This window comes from Mercenaria mercenaria, unplaced genomic scaffold (genome assembly GCF_021730395.1).
Source record: "Mercenaria mercenaria strain notata unplaced genomic scaffold, MADL_Memer_1 contig_3689, whole genome shotgun sequence".
NCBI classification, from domain to species: domain Eukaryota; kingdom Metazoa; phylum Mollusca; class Bivalvia; order Venerida; family Veneridae; genus Mercenaria; species Mercenaria mercenaria.
Window position 1 is genome coordinate 7,842 of NW_026461852.1, and position 18,735 is coordinate 26,576.

Sequence of the window (18,735 nt, forward strand, 5' to 3'; positions counted from 1 at the left end):
TGCGAGAGAGAAAACACAAAAAAAAAAGAAAAGAAAAAATGACTGAGACTGACAGTTATTTCTGCTCAATAGAATGCCCTGAGTTGTTTTCCTCAAAAAATCATAAGAGGAGGACTTGTGGTCAGAAAATTTTCCAATACTCAAGGTCACAATTACCTTGAAACTGTAAACGCTTTATACTTAGTTATTTGATAGGACTTCTATAGGCAAATATTCGGAAAGAACTAGGCTAGTTTGACGGACAGGCCTGTATCTATAAAGATTTCTCTTTCTCGCTCTATTCTAAGGTCTGTGTCTCACTGTCCCTTTAGTCAGATCGCTCTGTGTCTATACTTTAATGATGAATTCGGCGCCTTGAGTGGCTGCCTTTTGCGCTATGTTAAGCGCCTTGAACTTGTTTATCACGAAAAGGGCTTCATACAATAACACAATGCAGTGATAATGTGAGTGGATGCATTTTGTTGTTTTCTAAATTACAATTGACATTCAAAAACAAAAGATAATAAAATTTAAAAACTGTATTAATGTGTGAATCTGGGTTCTGTAATAGGAAAATGGAGTAGTTATAAAACCCTGACCACGGTATTTTCCAATGAATACGCTTAATAAGTTATTGTTAACAAATATGTCACAAGATGTAGCTGAATTAGTATTTTGTTCTGGGGTTACTTTTTAGCCGAAATTAAGGCTCCATTATAATTACCTATAGTCAGCCCCATTCAATAAGTTAAAAACTAATTTTGAATAGACAGTCTGGTGTTTTGACGTGTCCGGCGTATAGCACCGATACACGCAAAGCAGTCTTTCCTGGAAAGAACCAGTATTGGCATCTAATTTAGGTTTCTTTTCATTTTTAATGAAACTATGCACATGTCAATTATGTCAAACCTGACAATATCCGAGTCGGGCGCATCGGCAATAAAAACTTTCCTCCACTTGTATACCATAGCTAACTTCATACTTAACGTCCGTTAAATACAAAGCTTTATAATTAAGGCAGTTAATCAGTTATAAATACTTTAAAATTTAGAATGGAAAATTTACTAAAATCAACTACTGTCGGTTGGTTATAATGATGCATATCTTGATAGAGCGTCAAACAACTATTTCACCTGTGTGAAGTAAAGTTATAATTCTGGAGGAGGGTTCCTTAACAGGGAATATACCTTCAACAAAGGCAACATCAATCGGCAATTTGAAATATGCATGCGTGTCAGTAATTTCATTTATACCATTACATGTAATTTCATTCCAATAAATTATATAACTTTAAATATATCCCCATGTCCTGGAATGTATTGAAAAAAACAAGCAAAGCGAGTGACAGTCTAATTGATAAAGACAAGCTGAATTTTTGAACATATATTACAATCTAGAAAGTTAGCTGACTTGCTGCTTGAGGCAAGTGGTTGCCTTATAGAAGTTGCTGCAAAGGCAGGTAAGACAGTTATACAAAATTTTGCATATGACTACAAAATCTTGAGCCAAAGTGTTTTAAATTATTTCAATACATTTTAAAAAAATAGTTTGATATTGCTCGCTATCGCTTCTTAATTCTTTCAATTAAAATATAGAATTTTGACTAAAACCAATAAGAGACTTAGATATTCTTAACTTGCATTCGGAATGTTTTAGAATGTTAGAACTACATCCAGATATTCTAGCAGAATTGTTCATCACATTTAATGCAAACATTTTCTTCTGGAGGTATCCTCTGACGGAATAATGAGGTAGTGCTGTTCTTTGAGCTTTGGGACAGGACATCTTAAATTCACGCTGCAAACAGAAAATCTTACTTTTTGGAGCATGTGTGATAGCTGTAGTGCATATTTAGTGATGTATCAGGCTATCCACAACTGTTTTGTTAAACGTCTGATTTTTAAACAACCTTTATTATGTTGTACAAACCTTTAGTAGCTATAAAGTAAGAGAAATATCAAAAGTACGATAACTAGCATTAATATTCAACTTGATATTAAACAATTTATGAACTGATTGATACTATAACTGATGTACACACCTACCGCGTTTACATTTGTGATGAATATTAACTCTGTCCCAGTTTTTTATTCATCATTTTAGTGTGAATTCCCTGTATAATGTGAACAGTCAATACAATTATTTCAAAATTGACAATGTTTGTTTGTTCGTTTATTGTGGGTTAATTTCTATTTATAACACTTGTTTAGCATTGTCAAAAATATCAATTTATTTGTATAAAACAAACACAATTTGCCGCCATTTTGTGTATGCTATTTTTGTTCGCGTGACGTCACAATGGCGTCTCTCTATCCGGTTCGCGCGTTTTGTATTTATACTTGAAATGGATTAGAAATAAAAAAAAGGAGAGAAAAAAATAAGGTTTAGAAAGAAACCTCCAGTATTGTCACTAACGAAACTTAAGAGTTTCAGTTAGAGGAGTACGTCTCCAAAGCGCAGCAAGTCCAGGTTGCGCAGCAAGTCCAATTCGGAAGAGTAAGTCTTCCAAATGCAGCAAGTCCAGGTTGCGCAGCAAGTCCAGTAAAAGGTGTAAGTCCAATTCGGAAGAGTAAGTCTTCCAAGTGCAGCAAGTCCAGGTTGCGCAGCAAGTCCAGTAAGAGGAGCAAGTCCAGTTCGGAAGAGTAAGTCTTCCAAGTGCAGCAAGTCCAGGTTGCGCAGCCAGTCCAGTAAAAGGAGCAAGTCCAGTTCGGAAGAGTAAGTCTTCCAAGTGCAGCAAGTCCAGGTTGCGCAGCAAGTCCAGTAAAAGGAGCAAGTCCAATTTGGAAGAGTAAGTCTTCCAAGTGCAGCAAGTCCAGGTTGCGCAGCAAGTCCAGTAAAAGGAGCAAGTCCAATTCGGAAGAGTAAGTCTTCCAAGTGCAGCAAGTCCAGGTTGCGCAGCAAGTCCAGTAAAAGGAGCAAGTCCAATTTGGAAGAGTAAGTCTTCCAAGTGCAGCAAGTCCAGGTTGCGCAGCAAGTCCAGTAACAGGAGCAAGTCCAATTCGGAGGAGTAAGTCTTCCAAGTGCAGCAAGTCCAGGTTGCGCAGCAAGTCCAGTGAGAGGAGCAATTTAAATTAGAGGAGCAAGTCTAAGAAGCGAAGCAAGTCTAAGAAGCGAAGCAAATCTAAGACGTGAAGCAAGTCCAGGAAGTGAAGCACGTCTAAGAAGCGAAGCAAGTCTAGGGGTACAGCAAGTCAAGTATATCTAGGAAACCTTCATCGTGTATACTGCTTGGAAGATACCTCAGATATTGTCACCATTATAGTTAACCCAAAACTTGACAAATTGGGGGCTCGTCCGGGATTAACTATAATAATATTGCAGCTATCATAACAAGCATGATGTATTACGATGAATGGTTGAGACTTGGCAAGAGACTTGGATTGTCCGGTGGAGACTTGATCCTCTTCATCAAAGATAAGGAAGAGGAATGTATAGCAAGGGAAGAGAGAGCTCAACGACGTGATGAAGAAAGGAGACAGATGGAGATGAACTTTGAACTGCAAATGAAGGAGAGAGACTTAGAGATTGAGCGTTTGAGGGTCAACAGAGTAGACAGTACTGATACTTGTAAGGCGTACAGACCTAAGATTCCAAAGTGTGATGAAGAGCACGATAACATTGACGCATATCTGGAAAGGTTTGAGAGATATGCTCAAAGTCAAAATTGGGAAGAGGAGAGCTGGGCCATAAGTCTTAGCTCACTTTTAACAGGAATGGGACTGGAGGTGTACACAAGCATGCCACAAGAAGAGGCCTGTAATTACGATTCTCTCAAGAAAGCGATCCTAAGGAGGTATCAGTTGACTGAAGAGGGATTCAGATCTAAATTTCGACAAAGTAAACCAGACCAAGGAGAGTCGGTCTTTCAATTTGTGTCAAGAATAAAGAGATACTTCAGTCGTTGGACTGAACTGGCTGGAATAGAAAAGACGTATGAATCCTTATGTGATTTAATGATAAGAGAGCAGTTTATTGAAGGTTGTTCGGCCGAATTAGCGGTATTTCTGAAAGAGAGAACACCAAAGTCGATGGACGAGATAACACGTCTTGCAGAGCAGTACATCGAAGCACATAAGGGGACATCTTCAATATTGTCGAAGAGTGTTGCGCCACAAAGGAAGCACAGCTCCACAAGTCATGAGCAGTCCAGTCGAAGGACAGAAGAGAAGAATGGGTTGCGGAAAACCTGCTTTATATGTAATAAAGCAGGTCATTTAGCGCGTGACTGTAGACAAAACAGCAGGAGTAACACTCCAAAGAGTTGCTTTATCTGTAATAAAGCAGGACACTTAGCCAGAGATTGTAAGCAGATGAGATCAGCTCCAGGAAAGAATGACCAGAAGTTAGCAGCAGTGTGTGTTCAAACGGAAGTAGAAAACAGTCCGTTGAAAAACAATACTGAAGACGGAAAATTGAAGTTGGCAAGTGGGGAGTCAGTCCCAATACTTGCAGGAGTTTGTACCATTGACAGCTTAAAAGGGGAGAGGAACTTAGAGGTACAGAGAGGATTCGTAGGAACAGAAGAAGTAAAAGTGTTAAGGGACACTGGATGCGAATCCGCTGCTGTAAGAAGAGACTTAGTCAAAGAAGAGCAATTTCTAGGCAAAGAAATAGTGATGATCACAATAGATGGGGACGCCAAAGTTGTACCTATGGCGAAGATATGGGTTGACACTCCGTATTACATTGGAGAAATTGAGGCAATGGTACCAACATCGTTGATTTGTGACTTAGTCATTGGGAATGTTCCTGGTGTACTTGATGGACCTGATCCTGAATGGAAAAAGAAGATTGCTTATACATCAGTAGCTGCGGTTATGACAAGATCACAGAGTAGAAAGGCAGAGCTACCAATGAAAGCACTGAATGAGCCGAGACCCTCCTGTGAAACAGAAGTTAATGTGGAGACATTAAAGGAATCACAGAAGGAAGATAAAGCATTGCAAAAGCTGTGGGATTTAGCAAAGACAGAAGACATGCTCGAAACCAAGGGTGGTGCAAAATACAAATTTGCAATAAGAAATGGAGTGCTGTATAGAGTTTATCTTCAGACGAAAGGGGCATATGACTACGAGACCAAACAGATTGTCGTACCAGCGAGCAAACGCAAAAGAGTGATGGAACTTGCTCACGAATCGATCGTTGGAGGACATCTTTCAGCAAAGAAAACTGAGGACAGGATCACGTCAAGTTTTTATTGGCCTGGGATTTCAAGTGAAGTTGGACGATTTTGCCGATCTTGTGACAAATGCCAAAAGACCATTCCGAAAGGCCGAGTTAAGAAGGTTCCTTTAGGAGACATGCCAGTGATTGAAGAACCCTTCCACAGAATAGCCATAGATTTAATAGGACCTATTGCACCAGTGTCAGACAGTGGAAACAGATATATATGAACAGTGGTGGATTATGCCACGCGATACCCAGAAGCGGTAGCATTACCACGAATTGACACAGAAAGAGTAGCAGAAGCACTTCTTGACATCTTTTCGAGAGTAGGTCTTCCAGGTGAAGTTTTAAGTGACAGAGGCAGCCAATTTACATCTGACCTGATGAAAGAAGTAAGTCGTCTTATATCAGTGAAGCAACTCTTCACCACACCATACAACCCGAAGTGCAATGGATTTTGTGAGCGTATGAATGGAGTCCTGAAGAGCATGTTAAAGAAGATGTGCCAAGAAAGACCCAAAGATTGGGATAGATACCTTTCGGCAGTATTATTTGCCTATAGAGAAGTACCACAATCAAGTACAGGATTCTCACCCTTTGAACTTTTATATGGAAGAACAGTGCGGGGACCAATGCAAGTTTTGAAAGAAATATGGACAGCGAAAGAAAATCCTGAGACACAGAACACATATCAATATATATTTGATTTAAAACAGTGGTTGGAAGAAACGTGCAAGATAGCAAGAGAAAGTCTAAATAGAGCTCAGAAGACATACAAACATCATTACGATAAGAAAGCTCGAAAACGAGTATTAAAACTTGGCGACAAAGTACTACTCCTGCTTCCGACAGATAAGAATAAGATGATGCTACAATGGAAAGGACCATATGAAGTTGTTGAGGCTATCAACGGAGTTGACTATAGAATAAATGTTGGTGATAGAACGAGAACATATCACATTAATTTGCTAAAGAAGTATGAAGAACGCAAAGACACGATTGCAGCAAGTGTGGCAATTATAGAAGATGACAACCATATTCAAGGTGGAGCGGTAGATGATGAAAGTCTTCTAGAGTTTCCAGGATACACAAGTGGTGAAACATTTTGTGATGTCAAGATCTGTGAAAGACTTACTCAGGAACAGAGAAAGCAAGTCTTAGATTTTCTTCAAGAATTTAGTGAGGTGTTCTCCGAACAACCAGGAACAACTCCTCTCATACAGCACCACGTCGAACTGATTGACCAGAAACCTATCCGAGTGAAGCAGTACCAAATACCATACGCTAAGCGTCAAGATGTGGAAGATGAAATTAAGAAGATGCTAGAAGCTGATGTTATAGAACAATCTGTATCCGAGTACAATGCACCTATCGTAATTGTAAAGAAGAAAGACGGAAGCAATAGATTCTGCATTGACTTTCGACGCCTTAATTCTGTGACCAAGTTTGATACCGAACCTATGGCTAGTGTGGATGATATTCTGGCAAGACTGAAAGATGATGAGTTTTTTACAAAGATCGACTTATGTAAAGGTTACTGGCAGATTCCAGTTGCTGAAAGTTGCCGAAGAATGACAGCATTTTCTACAGACAGAGGGAGTTACCAGTTTAAGAAAATGCCATTTGGAATGGTCAACTCTGGGCGACCTTCAATCGTATGATGAGGAAGCTGCTAGCAGGATGTAACAACGTTGATAATTATATCGACGATATGATAGGACATACTCCAACTTGGAATGATCATCTTGTTATGCTACGAGACCTCCTCCAAAGACTTAAAGAAGCATGTCTTACAGTTAAACCATCAAAATGTTTTATCGGGTTTGGCAATATTGGATTTACAGGACATATGGTTTGAAATGGAATAGTTCAGATGGAAGAGGAGAAACTTAATCGCATAAGGCAAGCAGCAGTTCCAAAAACCAAAAGACAAGTTAGGGCATTTTTAGGATTAGCGGGCTATTACAGAAAATTCATACCTTCATTTGCCGAAATAGCAGCACCTCTACACAGACTTGACGAAAAAGGGACAGCCGAATTATGTCAAATGGGAAGCAAGTCAAGATAGTGCTTTTAATACCTTGAAGGATCAACTCACCAGATCGCCTATTCTTCGACTACCAGATTTTTCTAAACAATTCATTTTACAGTGTGATGGTTCAAGTACCGGGATCGGAGCGGCGTTACTGCAGCAGTATGAAGAGGGTTTATTTCCAGTTGCCTTTGCCAGCAAGAAACTGCTCGATCGTGAGAAGAACTACTCAGTTGGAGAAAGAGAGTGCCTTGCCATAGTATTCGGAATAAAAAAATTCCAGAAGTATCTTTATGGCAAGGAATTCGTCATACAAACAGACCACAATTCTTTAGCATATATCCAGAAATCCACACCAGATAATGGAAGATTAGTGAGATGGGCATTATTTTTGCAGTCATATAAATTCCGGATTGAGGCAATAAAGGGATCAGACAACATCTTTGCAGATTATCTGAGCAGACAAGATGAAGATGATGAACACAGTCCCCACATTACAATACCAACAGAGGATATGCAGACAGAATAAATCAGATATTTTTGCCATGATTTTGAAATATGGAATATTTCTTTAGAAGAAGGCTGTTGTCAAAAATATCAATTTATTTGTATAAAACAAACACAATTTGCCGCCATTTTGTGTATGCTATTTTTGTTCGCGTGACGTCACAATGGCGTCTCTCTATCCGGTTCGCGCGTTTTGTATTTATACTTGAAATGGATTAGAAATAAAAAAAAGGAGAGAAAAAATAAGGTTTAGAAAGAAACCTCCAGTATTGTCACTAACGAAACTTAAGAGTTTCAGTTAGAGGAGTACGTCTCCAAAGCGCAGCAAGTCCAGGTTGCGCAGCAAGTCCAATTCGGAAGAGTAAGTCTTCCAAGTGCAGCAAGTCCAGGTTGCGCAGCAAGTCCAGTAAAAGGTGTAAGTCCAATTCGGAAGAGTAAGTCTTCCAAGTGCAGCAAGTCCAGGTTGCGCAGCAAGTCCAGTAAGAGGAGCAAGTCCAGTTCGGAAGAGTAAGTCTTCCAAGTGCAGCAAGTCCAGGTTGCGCAGCAAGTCCAGTAAAAGGAGCAAGTCCAATTTGGAAGAGTAAGTCTTCCAAGTGCAGCAAGTCCAGGTTGCGCAGCAAGTCCAGTAAAAGGAGCAAGTCCAATTCGGAAGAGTAAGTCTTCCAAGTGCAGCAAGTCCAGGTTGCGCAGCAAGTCCAGTAAAAGGAGCAAGTCCAATTTGGAAGAGTAAGTCTTCCAAGTGCAGCAAGTCCAGGTTGCGCAGCAAGTCCAGTAACAGGAGCAAGTCCAATTCGGAGGAGTAAGTCTTCCAAGTGCAGCAAGTCCAGGTTGCGCAGCAAGTCCAGTAAAAGGAGCAAGTCCAATTCGGAAGAGTAAGTCTTCCAAGTGCAGCAAGTCCAGGTTGCGCAGCAAGTCCAGTAAAAGGAGCAAGTCCAATTTGGAAGAGTAAGTCTTCCAAGTGCAGCAAGTCCAGGTTGCGCAGCAAGTCCAGTAAAAGGAGCAAGTCCAATTTGGAAGAGTAAGTCTTCCAAGTGCAGCAAGTGCAGGTTGCGCAGCAAGTCCAGTAACAGGAGCAAGTCCAATTCGGAGGAGTAAGTCTTCCAAGTGCAGCAAGTCCAGGTTGCGCAGCAAGTCCAGTAAAAGGAGCAAGTCCAATTCGGAAGAGTAAGTCTTCCAAGTGCAGCAAGTCCAGGTTGCGCAGCAAGTCCAGTAAAAGGAGCAAGTCCAATTTGGAAGAGTAAGTCTTCCAAGTGCAGCAAGTCCAGGTTGCGCAGCAAGTCCAGTGAGAGGAGCAATTTAAATTAGAGGAGCAAGTCTAAGAAGCGAAGCAAGTCTAAGAAGCGAAGCAAATCTAAGACGTGAAGCAAGTCCAGGAAGTGAAGCACGTCTAAGAAGCGAAGCAAGTCTAAGACGTGAAGCAAGTCTAGGGGTACAGCAAGTCAAGTATATCTAGGAAACCTTGATCGTGTATACTGCTTGGAAGATACCTCAGATATTGTCACAATTATAGTTAACCCAAAACTTGACAAGCATCAAACTACAGTAACGTAACCAGCATTCATTATTATGTACCAGTACTGCTGACATGTTTACTGCCAGTATCTTCCGACATTTCCATCTTATAGATAATTTATTAAAACCCTGTCTGTCATGTTAAACTTTATTTTAGAGATGATATAGACTTTCTTTCCCACATTCCCACAATTACAACTGAAGATGCATTATTAGTTTCATTTGATGTTACAAACCTTTATACAAATATTTCACACAGTTTAGGACTAGAAGTAATTCAACATTGGCTGGAGAAACATCCTGATTGTATTCATAAAAGATTAAATTTTACAAAAGTATTCATCTTAAAAGGCGTCAAAACAATTTTGGAAAATAACAATTTTTCATTCAATGGAACATTTTACAATCAAATCAGGGGAACAGCTATGGGAACAACCCTAACCCTAACCCTAACCCTATATATGCAACATTAGTATCAGGTTACTTGGAAGAAAAGCTTTATACAATCTTGGAACATGCAACAGACACAACATTTGCTACATATATAAAAAAGAAATGGAAACGATTCCTAGATGACCGTTTTGTTATTTGGACAAAATCACAAAACCTACTTGAGCATTTCCACGTCCTGTTACATAACGTGAACCCAGATATTAAATTTACAATAGAAATAGGGGAAACACAATTATCTTTTGTAGATATTTTGATTAAGAAAAATGGTTGCCATCTTTCAACAGACATTTTCCTTAAAACTACAGATACAAAACAATACCTTAATTTTAAATCATGCCATCCAAAACATACAAAATTAAAGGTCCATTACTAAGGGAAAGTGAGTTGGCAATTTTTTTCATAGCCAGTGCATAAACTTCTGCAAGACACTAAATAATGAAGATTGGCAGGTCAAAATTTACAGAAGGTCTTTGGAACTCAAAGAAATGTATGTGTATTATGTTGAAATTTCAATGAATCGACAGAATGACCCCCAGGTCTTTTTAACTTTCTTCATACTTCATAGAAAAATAATTGTACATATACTGCGATTTATTTCGAATTTCTACATACCAACTTTCATTTTCCAATAAAATGAATAAGTTTCTGTGCTTTTTAAAAGAAATTAAAATGTTCACTTTCCTTAGTATTGGACCTTTAAGTATACCATATAATCTAGCAAGACGTATTTGCACAATTGTTTCAGATACTAACATTAGGAATATACGCTTAAAAGAACTTATGTCATCACTTCTTAACAGAAATTATCCTAAAACTACCATCCAAAATGGAATCAACAAAGCACTAAAAATTCCAAGAGAGACACTACTTAAAACACAAATCAAACCACATAAAGACACAATTCCTTACGTACATGTATCTACATTCAACCCTAAAAACCCTGAATATACAATCATCACAAATAATTTACCTATAATAATGTCAGACACTAAAATGAAAGAAGTACTCACAAACTCAAAAATTATCAAAAGCAAACGGCAACCATCAAACCTTAAACAATTACTGACAAAAGCTAGATTCACAAAAAAGTCTGATAAAAACGGAAATTTCACTGTAACAAAATGCAAGAGACCCAACTGCAGTTTATGCAAACATATAAACGAAAGCAATTACTACAATTTTAACGGCAAAAGATTTTACGTAAATGAAAATATGTCCTGTGATGTTAAAAATGTACTGTATGTAATCACCTGCAACGGATACAAAGAATATTATATTGGCCAAACTGGAGAAAAAAATAAGAACAAGAGGAACTATCCACGCACAACAAATACGAGACCCTTCAACTAGACAAATTCCACTAAGTAATCATATAGATATTTGCAGTAATAAAGATCTAAAGTTTCAAATGTTCCCATTTTTTAAAATGAAAGTAGATAGTACTTCAGCTAGGTAAGCGAAAGAAAATTATTTTATAAAATGCTTTAAACCAAAACTTAATAGCCTACAATAACAGTTATATTCTGAATAATTAAATAACAACGTTTTTACACCCCTTTGAGAAAATAACGTCAGAAGTACGTCCCTTTATATTGACGTCGCGTCATTACCATAGTAACGTCACGTTACATTGTATATAAACTGATGAGCCGATAGGCGAAACTTGTTTGAATTTTTTAAATTAAATTCTGTCGGAATATATAAACCTTCCTGTTTAAACTTGATAATAAATAATCAAAATATCTCCAACAGATTTTATATTTTTTTCAAGATTCTGAGCATTATATTCATTATATTTTTCAAGATTGGCAGGGTCCGAATTCCGGCACTAGCTCTGACGTCTGGATATTATACAAACACTATTTGGTGACCGAATTCCGGCACTAGCTTCGACTTCCGGAGATCTAAGCATTAATTGTGACCGAATTCCGGCACTAGCTCCGACGTTCAGGTATATAGATTTAATATGTCGTATAACCATTACCGTTGACCGAAATTTCGGCACTAGCTCAGATGTCAGGAGATATAGTTATTTAACATATTTCCATTATCGTTCACTAACTCCGACATATATGGTATTTATCGCGGAGATATGGTATTTATCACTTAAGCAATATAGGTGACCGAATTCCGGCACTACCTCCGACGTCTCGGAAAAGATATACTTATTATATATTTGATATAATCAATAAATAACTAGTGATGACCGATTCCGGGATAAGTTTCCGATGTTTTGAACATAGCTTTTAGCGGTGAACAAATTCCGGCATAAGATCCGATGTTCGAAGAGATATGAGAGATATTATAATTACAATTTAAGCGGTGTCCGATTTCCGGGACACCCTTTTTGATCCCCGAAATCCGGCGTCACGTTTCCGAGATCCGGAAACAGATTTACAGATCATGCAATGGATGTGCCATATGATCGCTATTTTAGCGGACCATCCCAAATTATGGGCGTCCAAACTCCGGAGCCATCTCCGATATCCGGAGTACCTTTCACGAATATCTGTGGAAATTGGGGGGCGCAGTTTAATTTGAAGGGGCCCTTAATAGATTGTGGCAGTTTAGGGTTATTGATAATGCGCTTGTCCTTGGCAGGACTTGGTTCTCGGCTGATCGTCTCGTACTGGCGCTTTGGCATTTTAGCGCACTTATCAATAACATATTCATGTTGTTTCAAGTCATTCGGCATTGTACATGATTGGTATTTATATTACTAAACATTTTTCTTGCACATTTGCAATCGCAGTCAAAGTTATACTACAATTTTTGTATAATATCTCTTCAAAATTTGCATGTACACTGTTTTTTATTGAAGTTTTGCGTGCAAGTACACAAAGCTTTTACTAAAAGGCATATAGATTTGAGACTTTTTTTTCTTTTTCTAGATCAATTACCAACCTCACTCGGTCAAGTCCTATAACTCTGACATGTATTTTGGGCAAATTATGTCCCCTTTTGAACCTAGAAGAATCTGGGTATAGTTTTACATGCAAGTTACTATCTCCAAAACTATTGCAGATATTGAATTGAAACTTCACATGTGCCTTCGGGGTTATAAAACTAGTTGATAGCAGCAAGTCCCATAACTCTGATATGTATTTTGGTCAAATTATGTCCCCTTTTGAACTTAAAACTCTTTTGATATTTAATCTTTCGGGTAATATTTTCCTGCTTCTGGGACAATATTTCGAATAGTCGAGCTTGGCTGTCTTACGGACAGCTCTTGTTATTTGGCAGATCCCTTTTTTGTTCACTTACAATAAAAAGGTTTGAATTACTTCCCTTTTATGTTACTATAAATAGCTTATTTTGAAACTTTTATTGTTGGCCGTAGGGAAAAAATCGAGACCACTTTTCTGTGGTACAACATAGATGGCAACAATAGTCAAGAAATTTAAGAAAAAGATAATGTTGTAAATAGCAGAAAAATTATTTCACATGAAAACTGATTTGCAGTTTGTGCAAATAATCCAGATTAGAAGTTGGCAATACCTAATTGATAAGATGACTCGTCTCATGAAAAGGTGATTTTAAATACAAGTATAATAAATATAGCCCAGTCTGAAATTAAATATAATCTGTCACATAAATTGTGCATCAAATTATAATTTGAAATATAAATTATTTGAGATCACTTGTTGAAGTGTTTGCGGTAAATTAAATCAAGGGAAGAAACTACTGTACGTAAACGGAACTGTGGTTACAAAAATAGAGTTATCCCCCTCTTTAAATTAATTCAAGAAATGACTTATTTAAGTGATTGGTGAACTTTGAAGTGATCACTTATCTAAGTGATGTTGATTTATAAGTGAAAGGAAAACAAATCTTACTGCTAAACGAACGGGCAAAATAAAATCACTGTGTTTAGTGATTTTTCTGATCACTGGTTTAAGTAACTCCCCTGACTGTTAAGATACCGTATAAAAAAAACAACTCAAATTGTTGAAAATGTAATTACCTTTGGCTATCATACACAACTCAATGTCATAATGTGCTTCCGTTTCAGAAAAGTAAAAGACATTATAAATGCACACGCAGATGTAAATCGCTTCATGATAAATGCAGAAGTGGAATTCGGCAAGGTGGCTGGTAAATGTAATATAACTATAATATAAAACCTACAAAAAGATAGTAACTGGCAACTGGAAAGTGATCACACACTTGTATTATCCAGTGGGTTCAAGTTAGAATGGTGGTTTTTAGAAGTTATACACTCACCAAGATATGATCATTCTAACGTGAAAAAACACCTTTAGTGTATGTACATTTTCCGCCTATTTTTCCAGGAACGAGCACCGTTTGTGATATAATACTGATGGAAATATTCTAAACACTTAAAGTTTTAAACATAAAAGCTTTCGATGAGTTCTGGAAAATAGGATGACAGGGTACTTCCTTCAAACATATGATACATTAATTTTCGATTAAAATTACCAAAAAGGAATATCAATTTGGTACATTACCTTTAATCCTACAATATTAAGGATTGTTTCAAGTAATTTTGTATATCCTGGAGTACATGAAGGATATAATAAGACAGGAAGATAAAGTTGCAAGTGAAAAATATCAATATTGTAACTTACGTTCTTTACGTCGAACATACAGATCATACCCTGCCTGTTTTGTGCCCGTATTTTCTGGAATGAGAGAAATAAATGTTACAACATGCTATTACTTACCATTTACTGTTTGCAAGCGAAGTCAGGAAAAGGAGAATCAGATTTATATAAATCACCCTTTTTATCATGTCACATTATGAAACATATCTATCAAAGGCAGCATACATTGTAGTTATAGTTAGACAATATAAAAACAAGAGAGTCACTGACCCTTAAGCGCTCACCTGTGTACAAGGCTTCAAGTTTGTCTGTATACTGAGTACAGAGTTATGTTTCTTCTATGTTAGCCTATATTATACACATGTCACACACATTTTTGAACCTAGGGCGACAATTTGAATAATCACGATAGAAATTACAAAATTTGATATCACACACAAAATATCAAGGCTCTAGTTATTATTGATTTAGGGAAGAAGATTTTCTATGTTTCTTATATAAAAGCTTATGGTAAGTAAATGTCAGACACAGGGGCATGGCCATTTCTTCAACCTTAGGGTAACAATTTGGACAAGTATGGTAGAGAGTCAGATCCTTATATCACATGCCAAATATCAAAGCTCTAGAGAAAGAGCTTTTTAAACTCTGAGAGCTAAAAACCTATTTTAACATAAAGACGCTTATGTTCAATGAACCCGAACCGTTGGAACAATTTTGAAAGAGGGCTATCCAGAAATAATTTGTGTAAAGTTTCATCAAAATCCATTCTTTTGTTTTGGAAAAGATACTGTTTAAAGAAAGTGTTGATGAAAAGTGGCCACGTCCTCTGGCGGCCATGTTTTTAGATGAATCAGAAAGGTTTGAACATTATTTGTAGAAGGTCTCACTAGAATCATTTGTGTGAAATTAATTTAAAATCGAACCAACAGTTTCACACAAGAAGATTTTTAAAGTTTCCCCTATATACATATAGGAAAAAACTGACCACGACCTCTGGTGGCCATGTTTTATGACGAATCCGTTTAATTTGAACAATCTTGGTAGACGGTCATATAAGGAACATTTGTGTGTAATTATTCTAAAATCGGGACAACAGTTTCACACAAGAAGATTTTTAAAGTTTCCACTATATACATATAGCAAAAAGTGACCACACCCCTGGCAGCCATGTTTTTTGTCGAATTGAAATAATTTGAACAATCTTGGTATCTTGGTAGAGGGTCACACAAGGACCATTGTGTAAAGTTATTCTAAAATCGAGCCAGCAGTTTCACACCAGAAGATTTCTTAAGGTTTAAGCTATAACATACAGGGAAAAGTGGCAACACCTTCTGGCGGCCATGTTTTTCTTCAGACGAATCGGTATAATTTAAACAAATTTGGTAGAGAGTGACATAAGGACCATTTGTGTGAAATAATTTCAAAATCGGTCTATCGGTTTAGGAGGAGATACCGTTTGATGATTTTTCTATTTTTAGCTCTGGCGGCCGCTATGTGCAACTAAGAAGAAATATTTGAACAACTTTGGTAGAGGATCATCCAAGGACTATTCATGCTAAATTTCAATAAAATCCATTCAATAGTTTTTAAATTGCTGACATCGGACGGACGAACGGACGCACGACGGACGACAGACACAGCGTGATCACAATAGCTCACCATGAGCATTGCTCAGGTGAGCTAATAACACACACATAAGAAAATCAAGGCAGCCCTAATTGTCCTAATGCTAATCTGTATTATGCTTGAGGATTGATGCAAATTTAAGTTAAAATGTTTGACCTTGAATATATGAATGCCACACTGAATAATGAATGGTAACAACTGTGTTTAGTAAAAAAAAAAAAACAACGATAAAATGGTCAAGTGCACCCTTTAAACACATGTGAAAGGTCTTTACAAGGACGCTACCGACCAAATTGTCAAAGTCTTTGAAAGATATTGCTGTTTTTAGCTAAAGAGTTCTCTTAAAAGGGGCCAAATGCCCCCATTTGAAGAACTTTGACAGAATACTATACAAGAGGGCCAAGATGGCCCTAGGTCGCTCACCTGAGAAACACACCAGAACACACCATAACAGTGTAAACATGTTTGACCTAGTGATTTCATGAAAAAAATATTCTGACCAATTATCATTAAAATTGTAGCAAAACATCTTGAGTATAAATTAGTATTTTCTTTGATTTGACCTAGTAACCTAGTTTTTGACTCCAGATGACCCATATTCAAACTTTACCTAGATCTCATTAAGGCTATCATTCTGACAAAATTTCATGAAGATCAATTGAAAAATACATCTTCTATCGCATACACAAGGTTTTTCTTCGATTTGACCTAGTGACCTAGTTTTTGACCCCTGACTACCCATATTCAAACTTCACCTAGATTTCATCAAGGCAACAATTCTGACTAAATATTATGAAATCCAGTGTAAAATGCAGCCCCTATTGCATACACAAATGTTTTCCAGTGATTTAACCTAGTGACCTAGTTTTTAAATCAAGCTAATTCATATTCAAACTTGACCTAGATTTCATCAAGTCTATCATTCTGACAAAATTGCATGAAGTTCAGTTGAAAAATACAGCCTCTATCGCATACACAAGTGTTTTTATTTGACCTAGTGACCTAAATTTTGACCCCAGATGACCCATATTCGAACTTAACCAATATTTTATCAATGCAATCATACTGACCAAATTTCATAAAGATCAATTGAAAAATACAGCATCTATCGCATACACAAGGTTTTCTTTGATTTGACCTAGTGACCTACTTTTTGACCCAAGATGACTTATTTTCAATCTCGGCCTAGACTTCATTCAGGTTATTAATCTGACTTAATTTCAGGAGGAGCAATCGAAAAATACAGGCTCTATCGCATATACAAGCTTTTCCTTTGATTTGGCCTAGTGACCTACTTTCTGACCCCAGATAAACCATAATCAAACTTAAGGTAGATTTTACAAAGCCAATCATTTTGAGCAAATTTCATGAAGATCAGTTGAAAAATACAGCCTCTATCGCGTACACAAGTTTTTTATTTGATTTGATCTAGTGACCTACTTTTTGACCCAAGATGACCTATATTTAAACTCGGGCTAGATTTCATCAAGGCTATTATTCTGACTTAATTTCATTTAGATTAATTTGAAAAATACAGCCTCTATCGCATACACAATATTGTTTTTATTTGACCTAGTGACCTAATTTTTGACCCCAGATGACCCATATTCAAAGTTAACCAATATTTTATCAATGCAATCATTCTGACCAAATTTCATGAAGATCAATTGAAAAATACAGCATCTATCGCATACACAAGGTTTTCTTTTATTATACCTAGTGGCCTACTGTTTGACCCAAGATGACCCATATTTTAATTTCAGCCTAGATTTCATTAAGGTCATTTTTTTTACTTAATTTCAGGAAGATCAATTGAAAAACACAGCCTCTATCGCATATACAAGGTTTGCATTTGATTTGACCTAGTGACCTACTTTTTGACCCAAGATAATCCATATTCAAACTCGACCTTGATTTTATCAAGGCAATCATTCTGACCAAAATTCATGAAGATTAATTGAAAAACAAAGCCTCTATCGCATTCATAAGGTTTTTCTTTGATTTGACCTAGTGGCCTAGTTTTTGACCCCGGATAAACCATGTTCGAACTCTGCCTAGATATCATCAAGATTATCATTCTGAATAAAATTCATAAAGATCTAAAAAAAATACAGCCTCTATCGCATACACAAGGTTTTTCTTTGATTTGACCTAGTGACCTAGTTTTTGACCCCGGATAACCCATTTTCAAACTCGGCCTAGATTTTATCAAGCTTATCATTCTGACCAAAATTCATGAAGATTAATTGAAAAATACAGCCTCTATCGCATACAGAAGGGTATTCTTTGATTTGACCTAGTGACCTAGTTTTTGACCCAAGATGACCCATTTTCAAACTCGACCTAGATTTTATAAAGGTAATCATTCTGACCAAATATCACGAAGATCAGTTGGAAAATACAGCCTCTATCGCATACACAAGCCAAATGTTGACAGATGGCAGATGACAGACGACAGAGAGACAAACAGACGACAGACGCCGGACATAACTCACCTGAGCATTGCTCTGGCGAGCTTATAAAAGTGCTATAGCTAAGTTTGATGAAGATCTATTTGCAACTTTATGACATGAGGTTGTTTAAAGTTGTTTCTATTGTAGTTCCAGAAAATGAAAAGAGGACATAAAAATAACACTACAGAGCAAATTTGATGAAGATCAATCAAGCGGTTCGTGAATAAAAGTTGGTTAAAATCTTTTCTTATTCTAACTTTAGCAGGCCCTAAAATGACCGAGCACCCTGTGTTGAACAACTTTAGGAGAGGGCCTTACAAGGATGCACTAGACCGATTTTGATGAATATCAATGAAGAAGATCATGGGTTGAAGTCATTTAAAAATAATAATTTATCCTAGCTCAAATGGCCACTAAAATAAGCCAAGTGCCCATATTTGAA

General features: G+C 37.1%; 1 protein-coding gene across 1 annotated transcript; it reads left to right on the top strand.

Annotated features, from left to right (window-relative positions):
* The first annotated feature begins 3,317 nt into the window (after nucleotides 1–3,317).
* On the top strand, nucleotides 3,318–5,372 carry LOC123553061 (uncharacterized). The gene has a single exon (XM_045342814.2). It carries the CDS (start codon nucleotides 3,318–3,320, stop codon nucleotides 5,370–5,372), a length of 2,055 nt encoding a protein of 684 aa, XP_045198749.2.
* The last annotated feature ends 13,363 nt before the right edge of the window (nucleotides 5,373–18,735 follow it).

Bases quoted from the DNA above. Each gene is read 5' to 3' on its own strand.
- LOC123553061 (XM_045342814.2), top strand. From the start codon at position 3,318: ATGTATTACGATGAATGGTTGAGACTTGGCAAGAGACTTGGATTGTCC.